We start from the raw sequence: 13,842 nt of genomic DNA, 5'->3' as shown, positions 1-13,842 counted from the left end.
GGCTGGAAATTGGGAGAAATTCGGGAGAATGGTTGTCCCGGGAGATTTTCGGGAGAGGCACTGAAATTTGTGAGTCTCTCGGAAAATTCGGGAGGGGTGGCAAGTATGGGTTAGGGTTAGAGTTAACCCTATAAACAAGCTTATAACGTGTCTAGTGGGACAGGAGATAGTTAAGTCGGAGAAAATGCAGTCGTTTATTTAGTTGGTCCCCAAACACAGGACCGGTGGATGGGGACCACTGCTTTTAGGAACATAACAATTTGTGTGATTCAACATCTCGAAAAAGGAGTAGGAAGAATCAGAGTTCTGCATATCTGTTACAACACGTTATTATCACTTCAATTGAAGTATAAATGATAATGAATGTGTATTAATAGGTCAATATCTTATGAAGGAAAGAAAATAAGCAAAAGATGTTGAAATATGCAAATATTTAAAAAAATTGTAATCTTCTGCAAAGTTGATGGGGGAAAATAACACATGGATTTAAAAAGTAAAGTACAGTGCTTTGAAAACTTGTTATATGTTGTTAGCAACAGAAGTAAGATATCACAAATGTAATTCTTGATTTCCAGTGATAGAAACACTTTATTAGGATTTTGTTGACAAAAACAGCGCTTTAATGACTTAACTTTGAATATGACTCAACTCACATTTTTTTCTCAGGGAGTTTGTTGTGTAAGATTGTCATGTTGTGTCTTGCATAGGCTCAGAAATATTTATTACACAAGTGGGTTAATGTAAAGTGACTAAAGCATCAAATAAGATGCATTAGTTTTTTAGTATAGTTTAGCAGCAAGAATTTAACTGAAAAACTCCATTGTATGTTTATTTTGACAAGGAGCAATGCTGCAGCTACAAAAGATCTTTAATACACGTGTGGCCACCAGATGGTGATGCGAAAACTTTTCAGTATGAAGCGACCATGTAGAAGTCTACAACTGCAAAAGGTGGTCTTCTTTCAGTTCCTTCTCAGCTGGTTCCTCCAAGTCTTGCCGAGAGCCCCTGAGGAACTGCCTGAAGGCCTGCGAGTATTGTCGTCCAACTAAAGAAGTAGACAACAAAAAAAAAGTCAAAGGTCACAGATATAAAGCTGGGGAGCTTCCATTCACGTAAACATACCTTTGTATTGTTCTGTGTCTCTGGGGGTCTCAGACTCGCCAGAACCCATCTCTCTTTCTGTGTTCACGTCAAATGTGTCCATCAAGAATTGACCAGCAGAGCCTTCATAACCAGAACCATCGTCAACTAGCTCGTTCATCCTCCCTGCTGGACCCTCATCCTTATCCACAGGGAAGGCTTCACTGGATTAAAATGCAAAATATTGGATATGAATCATTTAATAATAATAACCTGTATTTATAATTAAGTGTTACATATTATAATATATATATATATATATATATATATATATATATATATATATATATCCCGCTGCTACTCACTGCTCCCCTCACCTCCCAGTGGGTGATCAACGGCGATGGATCAAATGCAGAGAATAATTTCGCCACACCTCGTGTTTGTGTGACAATTATTAAACAGAAAAAAAAAAAAGACAATATCTATATATGTATATATTAGGGCTGCGAATCTTTGGCTGTCCCACGATTCAATTCAATATCAATTCTTGGGGTCGCGATTCGACGCGATTCTCAATTCAAAAACAATATTTTTCCGATTCAAAACGATTCTGTATTCATTCAATACATAGGATTTCAGCAGGATCCCCAGTCTGCTGACATGCAAGCAGAATAGTATTTTTTATTTTTAAAAAGCTTTTATAATTGTAAAGGACAATGTTTGATCAACTGATTGCAATAATGTAAATTAGTTTTAACTATTAAACAAACCAAAAATATGACTTTTTTTTATCTTTGTGAAAATATTGGACACAGTGTGTTTTCAAGCTTATGAGATGCGATGCAAGTGTAAGCCACTGTGACACTAGTGTTCTTTTTTTTCTTTTTTCTTTTTTATAAATGTCTAATGATAATGTCAATGAGGGATTTTTAATCACTGCTATGCTGAAATTATAACTAATATTGATACTGTTGTTGATAATATTCATTTTTGTTTCATTACTTTTGGTTTTTTCCTTGTTGTGTTTGTGTCTCCTCAATTGCTCTGTTTATTGCAGTTCTGAGTGTTGCTGGGTCAGGTTTGGTTTTGGAATTGGATTGCATTGTTATGGTATTGCTGTGTATTGTTTTGTTAGATTGATATAAAAAAAAATAGAAATTAAAAAAAAAAAATCGATTTTTTAAAACTGAGAATTGATTCTGAATCGCACCATGTGAGAATCGCGATTCAAATTCGAATCGATTGTTTCCCACACCCCTAGTATATATATATACATATATATATATATATATGTGTGTATATATATGTACATATATATATATATATATATATATGTATATATATACATATATATATATGTATGTATATATATGTATATATATATATAAATATATATACACTATATACAAAAATATATAAATGCACATATATACATACATAAAGTATGTATTTATATGTATGTATTTATATATAGACTGTATGTGTGGGTATGTGTATACTGTATATATATTATATATATAAATATGTATACTATATACATACATATATACACATATTTGCATACATGCAGAATATATAAATGTATTTATTTATTTATATATATTATATACAGTATATATATATACATATATATATATATGTATACTATATACATACATATATACACATATATGCATACATACAGAATATATATATGTATTTATTTATTTATTTATTTATATATATTATATACAGTATATATATATATACATATACACATATACATATATATGTTTACTATATACACATATATATCTAATCGCGGGCAATAATTAGGGTGCTAGTTGCCAGCTGACGATTAAGGTGTTTTTTGTCCGCGAGCAATTAGCATCTAATTGCCAACTAGCAGTTAACAGCAAAAGCTTCCAGCTAACAATTATGGCGCTAGTTGCCAGTTTAACTGAAGACACCAACACAATTTTATACAGGATACATAAGTAGGGGGGTCCCCGCTCCATCTCTCTATCTGTTTGGGGGTCTTTGGTCTGGAAACCGTTGAGAACCCCTGCTGTGCACAGCAAACTTGTTGGAAACTGAATCCAAAGCAGTTAGCACAGTCAGGAGATCTGGGTTCAAATCAGCATTGGGGCATCTCTGGGAGTTTGCATGTTCTCCCGTGTGTGAATTTAGTAATTATTAGCATTAGTAGCAGTTTTTCTGAAAGCAATCATTTATTTGTATTGAATACACGGTAATTATTATACTTCCACAAGTCGCAGGAATAGTGCGGACTTGCACTATCTAACGACATGCAAAAATGTAAGCAGGCAATTGGAAACATATCAGATTTTAATGTCATACAACTAAAGATGTTGCCAGTTAAACCAAACATCCACTCTTCAACAGTGTTTCACATATAGTACACAGATATTAAACAATAGACCAGAAGTGGGAGCCGACGTGGCGTCACAGTGCACTTCCTTTTTATGCTTCCTGTTCAGAGCGGGCTGACAACCATGAGCATAGCTGCTTTATGTTTTTAAAACGCCTCTATCGTGTGGGCTGCCAGATTAGAAACATTCTATACAGCAACATCTTCACTGTAATTTCATCCCATCATACCTGACCAGTTTATGTATGGTAGTTGTCTTTAGGTTTTACACAAGCCAATGTTCCATGATAAAATGTTGTTGTTTTTTAAATAGTATTTTAAACTTCAAGCTGCTTTTAGAAATATTTACAGTCAAAATTTGTGTGGTTTAGATAAATTTGTTGGTTTTCTGACATGGACTTGTTTCTACAGCATTGTCCAGACGTTTAAGTCAGGACTTTGGGAAGGCCATTCTAAAACCTTAATTCTAGCCTAATTTAGCAATTCCTTTACCACTTTTAACGTGTGTTTGGGGTCATTGTAACTGTTGGAACACCCAACTGCGCCCCAGACCCAATCTCCGGGCTGAGGATTTTAGGTTGTCCTGAAGAATTTGGAGGTAATCCTCCTTTTTCATTGTCCCATTTACTCTCTGTAAAGCACCAGTTCCATTGGCAGCAAAACAGGCCCAGAGCATAATACTACCACCACCATGCTGGATGGTAGAGATGGTGTTCCTGGGATTAAAGACCTCACCTTTTCTCCTCCAAACATATTGCTGGCTATTGTGGCCAAACAGCTCAATTTTTGTTTGCTTCAGAGGGTCTTATCTGATGCCCACAAAAATAATACACAATACTAGTAATTCTAATTACTGATAAAAACAAAACACCTTTGGGACCTTTTTAAAAAATCAAAAAAATGTAGAATTTATTTTTTTCATAAGGGGGCTTTTGAAAAAAATAAATTAGTGCACAGCCCTCGATAAACATTTACTGCAATCATGGTACAGTTGACTGCCTCAAAGAGGTCAAATTTGAAGTACAGCAATCCCAGGTTTATCGCTCCGGCCATGACTGAAATAAATACAATTACGCAATATTGGAATCATTAACTATACATTGAATGTTTCCATGGCTAGATCATTTGAATTACCTCCTTCCCACCTTCTCAATACATTTTCAACATTTTGAGATCCCTCTGGACATGAAATAACACCATTTAGTCACATTTGAAGCCAGTATAATAATAGTGCACCAGTCAGTGGCCACTGAACAGTGGGATTTGATTAACTGTGCAATAGCCTGTCGAAGGGCCTGAGGACTACACAGACTGTTGACATTTAAAAAAAAAAAAAAGGTTAAAGACACAACTTTGTAATCTGGCTTTTTACTTCATATGTTTTATTTTATTGAAAACATTTTATTGTGTTATTTTCTGTGTTATGTATTGCTCAAATTTTGACTATTATTATCTCAATTTTATGTTTCTATAAATGTGTTGATGTAATATTTATATTTAATTTTTACATATATTTTATAATATGTTTCATGCTATTTTTTTAGATGGCGTTAATTTGAGTTATTCTCCAGTGTTGTGTCCAATGTTATCAAAGGCGACGTTTTTTTTCCTCAATCTTCAGTGCCATATTTTGTTTTGTTATTGTCAACGTGTGTGTTATTTGTTACGTGGGCGTGTGTTTTCATCTCTTCCTTCTTTTTTTCTGTAAAACACTTGCCAATTGTATGTGCATGGAAAGTGCTATATAACGTTTGATTGATCCTGTGTAATGTCAGTAAATCTCATGAGACAGTAGCTCAGTGAAACTACAGTATAACGAATAAACATTTCTTTGTGACGTCACCACAGAAGGGTACAAGTGAAGTCAAGCAGTAATATCCATCCATCCATCCATTTTCTACCGTTTATTCCCTTTGGGGTCGCGGGGGCCGCTGGTGCCTATCTCAGCTACAATCGGGCGGAAGGCGGGGTACACCCTGTACAAGTCTCCACGTCATCGCAGGGCCAACACAGACAGACAACATTCACACTCACATTCACACACTAGGGCCCATTTAGTGTTGCCAATCAACCTATCCCCAGGTGCATGTCTTTGGAACTAGTAATAGTGTGATAATAAGCATACAATTAATATTGACATTTACTGCAACATAAAAAAAAATCTTCAAAGTTTCATCTCTATAACTACATGTCTGGCACCATGCTTCAAATGCTCACTAGTTTTGATTTATTTTAGTCTTATTGTGTAGTGTGCTTCCTGTTTCCAAGGAGTGCAGACGTGTCTCTGTTTGCTCCTGCTTGTTTGCTGCTTTTTAGGGTCCGGCAGGCCCATTGCAAAAGGACTCCCAAAGGAGTCCTTTTGCAATGGGCCAAAGGACCCTATTGAAACTGTAAGGTTTTATTATTCTTTATTATTTCACTTTGAAACCGTTCTACAAGTCTTGGGTATATGTTTATTATTGTTATTTGAATTGAACCAAGACACTCTAAATCACTTTTATGTTTGTTTGTTTTTTAAATGCTTTTTATAATCCATCTGACAAGTCAGTGACAACAACCCTTTAAACATGATTGAAGGAGTAAGCCAAAAAAATAGCTTCCTGTATATCAACAAGAAATATGTTCGCTAAAAGCAAGGATTTTTTTTTACCTGGAAAGCAAAAAAGGTCTTCATGAGACACTACAAATGACATCCAGTTGTAAGAAGTCATCATTTACCTCCAGATCAAAATCAAAGGGTGAAAAAACTGTCACATACAGCCTCAAGCTAAATGATACAGTGTCTTTTCCAAGACTCTGTAAAGACACCTGCAATCAACTTTGTGCTTAACCGAAGCTTAGTCTAAGCTAAGGGTCTTGCTATTTCAAATATGAATGCTATCGATGCTGCTCTATCAGATCATTTCTGTGTTGTCTTCAAATTGTCTGGTAGACCCAAAGAGGGGTTAGTGCGTCTGCCTCACAATACGAAGGTCCTGCAGTCCTGGGTTCGATTCCAGGCTGAGGATCTTTCTGTGTGGAGTTTGCATGTCCTCCCCGTGAATGCGTGGGTTCCCTCCGGGTACTCCGGCTTCCTCCCACTTCCAAATACATGCACCTGGGGGATAGGTTGATTGGCAACACTAAATGGGCCCTAGTGTTTGAATGTGAGTGTGAATGTTGTCTGTCTATCTGTGTTGGCCCTGCGATGAGGTGGCGACTTGTCCAGGGTGTACACCGCCTTCCACCCTATTGTAGCTGAGATAGGCGCCAGCGCCCCCCGCGACCCCGAAAGGGAATAAGCGGTAGAAAATGGATGGATGGATGGACCCAAACCAACTGTTGGGTCTGCGGTTTTTAGGGGAAGACTCAGTTTGTGGAAATGATTAGGTTTGAAAACAACTTGTATGCTAATGTTGATGATCTGTTGAACCCATATAAATTAACTGTTGGACACCATTGCTCCTGTCAAGGTTAGAATGGTTAAAAGTAGGAAAAAGGCGCCATGGACAAATGAAGACTCGGTCCACACACAGAAAAGGGAATGGCGCAAGACAATTGAGGGACAGCGGAGTTCATACTCCAACAGGCTCATTCAGCTTTGTTCCCACAGTGTTCGATTCAAGAACTCCTTCATTCCGCACTCCATCCAGCTGTATGATCACTCGCCATACAGCAATAGATGATATTTGTCTATTGCCTGACACCTGTCACATATACAGCTGTCACATATACTGTAATATTGTACATGGTAGTTGTTATATATTGTATATATGATATAGACATAATATATTATTATATATCAGTATATATAATATACTGTACATATATTATGTGAATATTACATACATATGTTATCGCTATATTTAGTCTATTTATACCTGCATTGTCCTTTCCATCCTTACACTTTCCATCATTGTAACTGAGCTACTGTGTGGAACAATTTCCCTTGTGGATCATTAAAGTTTGTCTACGTCTAAGTCTAAGTCTAAGCCTATTATGTGATTTACAAAGAAAAGTTTAATGTTTTCAACCAGACTTTGCATAGAACAGGGGAAAAATACTTTTCTGAAATCATCACAAACTGTCGTAACAACTCTCGTGTCCTGTTTGCTATAGTAAGCGGATTAACAAACCCTCGAATTTCACTTCCAGTAGAATACATTTCCACATCAAAATGCGATGAGTTTGCAGTATTCTTTCATTATAAAGTTCAAAGCATTACAAATACTATAATTCCTGGGAAACAAATAGTTACTTTGCAGCCAGCTCGTCAACTAAAGCTGGCACATTTTACTCCCAACACTGTCACAACAGTTGAAGAAATCATCCAGTCTGAGTCCACCAACATGCTGCCTTGATGAGTTACCTACAGTACTAAATGTTGCGATCTGCTGCTCAGATCTTCACATGTTTGTTTTTTCCATCTTTGTTTCATTCTCAGTCTGACCCGTTTATTTCCTGTTTTGTCCATCACTATGGTTTCTCATTAGTTCACCTGCTACACTCGTACCGCACATCTGTTTCAGCTAATCACCCTCCTTTATAAGCCAGCCTTTTCTGTTCAGTCTTCCTCGGATCCTAATTTGCCCACGCGCAACAGTGACGACTCTCGACCTTCATCTTTGTATGTATATTCTCGCTAGCCATTTGTTTATTCCAGCTCACATGCTGAGGAATTGTTTTTTCTGTTTTTTGTGTACCTTCGTGCCAGCTTAGTTGTTTACTTTTACTTCCTAGTTCTCATACTAGCGTTTTTGGTTTGCCTTCTCTTTACACCAGTGTTTTTGTTCCTAACCTTTTATTATTTAATAAATACCTCATATCTTACCTTTGCTGTGTTCTGCTTCGACGCATCCTCGGGAAAACAACACCGGCATTACCATGCCGAAGAAGAGTCATCACACTAAATGGTAAATGGGTTGTACTTGTATAGCGCTTTTCTACCTTCAAGGTACTCAAAGCGCTTTGACACTACTTCCACATTTACCCATTCACACACACATTCACACACTGATGGAGGGAGCTGCCATGCAAGGCGCTAACCAGCACCCATCAGGAGCAAGGGTGAAGTGTCTTGCCCAAGGACACAACGGCAGTGACTAGGATGGCGGAAGCGGGAATCGAACCTGCAACCCTGACACGGCCGCTCTACCAACCGTCCGCATGTTGATTCACTTTGTCGCTGCATCGAACAGATAGTGTGGATGCAAAACAAATTACTTAAGCTAAAGACAAAACACAAAACTAAAATCAATGTTTTTGGCCCACAGAAGCAAAGAGAAACTATTAATCATCTTGCGACCCTTTCACTGAAACCTAATAATCTGATTAAAAAACTACGAGTAGTAATTGACTCAGACTTGAACTTCAATGGCCACATTAATTCAATAACATCAGCAGTTTTTTACCACCTGAAAAACATTGCCAACATCAGAAGAATACTTTTAAAATCAGACTTAAAAATACTATTCCATGCCTTTGTCTCCAGCAGGTTAGACTACTGTCATGGTCTTCTCACTGGGCTCTCTGAACAAGCTGTAAAGCAGCTGCAGGGCATCCAGAATGCTGCTGTTCGAGTCCTGATGAGAACCAGGAAATACCACCATTTTCGTCCAGTGCTTAGGTCATTGCACTGGCTTCCTGTTGCTCAGAGAATAGACTTTAAAACAGCTCTCCTTGTGTACAAGTCTTCTCATGGTCTTGAGCCAAAGTACATCTCTGACATGTTAGAACCCTATGAACCATCCCGGGCTATGAGAACCTCATTGAGTGGTCTCTTGCTGGTGCCCAGAGTCAAGACCAAACATGGTAATACTGTGTTTCAGTTTTTGTTCCTAAACTCCAGAATAGTCTTCCTGAATTTGTGAGACAGGCCTCAATGTTTGCAATGTTCAAATCCAGCCGGAAAACGTTTTCATTTAATTGTGCGAATGGCAACTACATTTGATTGATTTTAATTAATTATGATAATTTCTGTGATGATTGTATTTTCATATTTTTATTTGAGAGTTTTTTTCTTTCTTTTAATTTTCCTGTAAAGCACTTTGAATTGCCTTGTGTGGGACTTGTGCTCTATAAATAAAATTGCCTTGCCTTGCCTTTACTGATCTTGCAACTAACTGCGATAAATTAATTCAGTTAACATGTTTTTCTAACGGAACATTTGGTTTGAAATTAGAACAACTTGTACGCCAACCAGTGATTGTTTTCAAATTTGGAGGATCCATTTAAAAATAAGGGAAGTTTCCAGAAAATTAGGAGGGAAAAACACATTTATTCCGGCCATTGCGGATCATTATTATTATTATTATTATTTTATTTTGAAGGCCTGAACTACAGGTTACGGGATGTGTTGCACCAATGTTTACCCGAGTGCTCCACAAACTGGGTTGCTCCTGCAATAATGGAGTTTTTTTCACGCAATGAAGTGAATTAGTGAAGTGAATTATATTTATATAGCGCTTTTCTCTAGTGACTCAAAGCGCTTTACGTCGTGAAACCCAATATCTAAGTTACATTTAAACCAGTGTGGGTGGCACTGGGAGCAGGTGGGTAAAGTGGCTTGCCCAAGGACACAACGGCAGTCACTAGGATGGCATAAGCGGGAATCGAACCTGCAACCCTCAAGCCACTCTACCAACCGAGCTATACCGCCCATGAGGCCCGGCCTTATGGTTATTAAACAATGATACAAAGGGATTCAAAAGCACAAAACAATTTATTGTTACAGTATAAGTCGCTACTTCCTTACATCTTGTTTTACATCAAATGTGTTTAGTATCTTTCTGTTTTGGCATATTTACTGTGGGTATATAAAGTATTAAGAAAACCTGCACAATCTAATCCAATGCAGGTGTTGTATCAAAAAAATCTGCCTTAAAATACATTTATAATCAATAAACCCTGGCACTGATGTAGAATGGCACTGTGTCCCATTCAGAGGTACTTTTCATGTACAATAATAAGGTAACTGAAATATTACAAACAGCTCTGGATTTAAATGTGATCAGAAATGAGAGCACCTAGACCAGTGTTTTTCACACAGGTGTGCCGTGAGATACATTCTGGTGTACCGTGGGAGATTATGTAATTTAGCCTATTTGGGTTTAAAATATTTTACGCAAACCAGGAATCATAATCTGCAGATAAAGGGCCGTTGTTGAGTGTCGGTGCCGTCTAGAGCTCGGAAGAGAAGCCCTGTAATACTCTTCCATATCAGTAGGTGGCAGCAGGTAGCTAATTGCTTTGTAAACGTATCTAATGCTTAAACCAAAAATAAACAAAAGGGCGAGTGCCCCTAAAAAGGCATTGAAGTTTAGGGATAGCTATGGAAAACAAAACTAAAACTGGCTGCAAAGTAAACAAAAACAAAATGCTGGACGACAGCAAAGACTTACAGGGTGAGGAGCAGATGGCGTCCACAAAGTACATCCGTACATGACATGACAATCAACAATTTCCACACAAAGAAGGTTAGCGTCCGCACAACTGAAATAGTATTGATTGCTAAAACAGCAGGTGCGGGGAATAGCACTCAAAGGAAGATATGAAACTGCTACAGGAAAATACCAACAAAACAGGAAAAGCCACCAAAATAGGAGCGCAAGGCAAGAACTAAAACACTACACACAGGAAAACACCAAAAAACTCCAAATAAGTCACAGCGTGAAGTGACAGTTCGTGACCGTACTTTGAGACAAGAGCATATAGTGATGCATGCTTGGTTATGGTTTGATATCATATCCAACAATTGCAACAATGACTTTTTACTGTCAATATCAACTACTGAGTTTACATTTTTTTGTTTTCTGCTGGCGGTGTGCCTCCGCATTTTTTCAATGAACGAAAATGTGCCTTGGCTTCAAAGGTAGAAAAACACTGCCCTAGACAATACTTACAGGTACTGGGCACTTGAAGCGGGCAGTTTGGACGGCAGGTCAGGACTCCACTCCATGTCTGGTCCTTGTTGAGTCACACAGTTTGCTTGGTTGCTTTCAGGTCGACACTTGATAAACTTATACACAGCAGTCTTGGGCACCCCTGTCACACATACATATTCATGTTGAATTATGCGTTTTAATACAACGTGTGTGCCAGGAGATTACAACATGACTGCTGAAACAGGTTGACAAAACGGTCAGGAAGGTGAAAAGGGAAGTAATGGAGAGTTTCTCAATATGTTGGATTAATGCAAGGAAATTAGCCATCACTTTTCTCAAAAATGTATATTTATCAGACGTTAGTCATCGAAGGGAAGTTATGTCCTAGAGCTGAATCATCTTGAACAGAAATCTGTCACTCCTACCGACGATAAAGTCAAAAACATTACACAACCTCTTGAAAGTTTTTACTTCTTATTGCAGTTGTTTAGCACCGTCCAGAAAAGTGGTTTCTCCCCAGGAGTGAAACTTTAATAGATGCATCACACATAAACGACAGTGAACATAAAATATATTGATGTACGACAAATATATATCAAAGGGCATGTGTTTGTTTATATTATCAATAAACTAGCATACAGCATACACAAACTAGTTTTTTCAGGGACCAAATTTTTGTGGGGCGGCATAGCTCGGTTGGTAGAACAGCCGTGTCAGCAACTTGAGGGTTGCAGGTTCGATTCCCGCTTCCGCCATCCTAGTCACTGCCGTTGTGTCCTTGGGCAAGTCACTTTACCCACCTGCTCCCAGTGCCACCCACACTGGTTTAAATGTAACTTAGATATTGGGTTTCACTATGTAAAGCGCTTTGAGTCACTAGAGAAAAGCGCTATATAAATATACTTCACACTTCACACAAATTGGTCTTGTGAAGCAATAAAACATTGAGAAAAAAATAAAAATAAAAAAATAAATAAAAATGAAAATAATTTAAAAAAATATATATATATACATATATATATGTGTTTGTATGTATATATATATATATATATATATATATATATAAGTGTATGTATATATGTACACACACACCACACACATATATACATGTATGTATGTAGTGTCTATGTATGTATATATATATATATATATATATATATATATATATATATATATATATATAGTTTATATTCTAAATACACAAAGGAACTACTTTTAGACAGTTGACAATTATTCTTTAGTGTCTGATGATCAATAACATAGCTTCCAAAAAACATTTGGGAAAGACTGCTCTGTAATGTAAATATTAACCAGGATTTTGCTGTATTATATATCACAGTGAAATACTAGTCATTATGTACTTTAACCACAAAACAGATTACTATAAAAAATGACATTACTTTTATATTTCACAGCATGTAACTTTACAATAAATGACTGTAAATGCTATTGTGAAAGTAATGCAATTATCAGCCAGTAATTTCATGTGAATTTGCAATCAACATTTTTACAGTGTTGTATGTTGAAAGATTTGAGACATGTTTTTTTTTACAAAATAATACAAATGATTGTATTTCCTCTCCAATCGTTCTTTGAATAACACTATCAAAAGTACTGCTTTTTTTTTTAAACTTTGGCGTGCTTGTTTGATGATCAATAAAATTGCTTACAACAGCCAGAGAATAATTTTGTTCCAAACACAGAAAGGCAATTGAAAAATGTAAAAAATTAAAAAAAAGCTATATGTAAAAAAGAATTAACAAAAACCTAATTAGCAAGGTTCCAGTTACAAATGTGTACTAAATGAATACAATGACGCTTGCTCTGAAACCAAAACAACAAACTGATGATTTCTTTACCTCCAAGTAGTGTCACTTAAAGTTATTTTTCTTTTAAGAGGACACATGATTGACAATGCACTTGCAAATGTGAACATGTCAGCCACAGACCTTCACCTTCAGTCGGCCTGTCAGAACAGGAAAAATGTCCACATCAGCAACAGTTCCATGACCTTACCTTGTACGTTTTGGAAGACGAGGAGGCTGCAGGCGACGATGAGGAGGGTTGCAGTCATTCTCAAATTTAGGCCGCGGCAATGAGAGAGAATAAAAACACTTCTTTCCTGTGTTGTACACGGAGTCCAAGTGCCTGACACACACACACACTCAAACAATCACTAAGACTAAGCTCAGCCCTCGGACTGCGTCATGGTTTCCTGAAGTCTTATTGCGTTAAAAAAAAAAAGAAAAAAGAAAAAAGAAAAAACTCCTTTCTGGAAACTTTCACTTTTGCAGACTCCAATCAAAAAGGTCACATCTTTGTCTGAGTGCATGAAAGGAAATACCACAAAGATTCCAAGAGGAAGCACCAGTTAAGTCCTAATTGACCCGATAATGACAAAGAGGAGCCGGATGGATGAGGAGATAAATGGCGTTGACAGTGGTTAAAAAAAAAAGAAGAAGAAACGACTACAGTACTGGATTTGTGTGTGTTGTTACTTGTGTGCCAACATCTTCAATTCCAACGTTT

The 13,842-nt window shown here is 37.0% G+C and overlaps 1 protein-coding gene across 1 annotated transcript; it reads right to left on the bottom strand.

Annotated features, from left to right (window-relative positions):
• Window positions 1–561: 561 nt before the first annotated feature.
• On the bottom strand, window positions 562–13,490 carry LOC133538328 (serglycin-like). The gene is made up of 4 exons (XM_061879866.1): window positions 13,330–13,490; window positions 11,332–11,473; window positions 1,123–1,304; window positions 562–1,045 (listed from the first exon to the last, which is right to left on the bottom strand). The coding sequence occupies exons 1-4, from the start codon at window positions 13,385–13,387 to the stop codon at window positions 936–938; spliced, it is 492 nt and encodes a 163-aa protein (XP_061735850.1). The 5' UTR covers window positions 13,388–13,490; the 3' UTR covers window positions 562–935.
• Between the last annotated feature and the right edge of the window lie 352 nt (window positions 13,491–13,842).

The sequence above is a fragment of the Nerophis ophidion genome, linkage group LG02 (genome assembly GCF_033978795.1).
Source record: "Nerophis ophidion isolate RoL-2023_Sa linkage group LG02, RoL_Noph_v1.0, whole genome shotgun sequence".
In the NCBI taxonomy this organism is placed as follows: Eukaryota; Metazoa; Chordata; class Actinopteri; order Syngnathiformes; family Syngnathidae; genus Nerophis; species Nerophis ophidion.
This window is presented reverse-complemented; position numbering and strand designations above follow the sequence as displayed.

Bases quoted from the DNA above. Each gene is read 5' to 3' on its own strand.
- LOC133538328 (XM_061879866.1), bottom strand. From the start codon at position 13,387: ATGACTGCAACCCTCCTCATCGTCGCCTGCAGCCTCCTCGTCTTCCAA. The intron at 11,474-13,329 runs GTAAGGTCATGG...TATGTGTGACAG, and splicing joins CGTCTTCCAAAACGTACAAG to GGGTGCCCAAGACTGCTGTG. The intron at 1,305-11,331 runs GTAAGTATTGTC...ATTTTAATCCAG, and splicing joins GCTTCAAGTGCCCAGTACCT to TGAAGCCTTCCCTGTGGATA.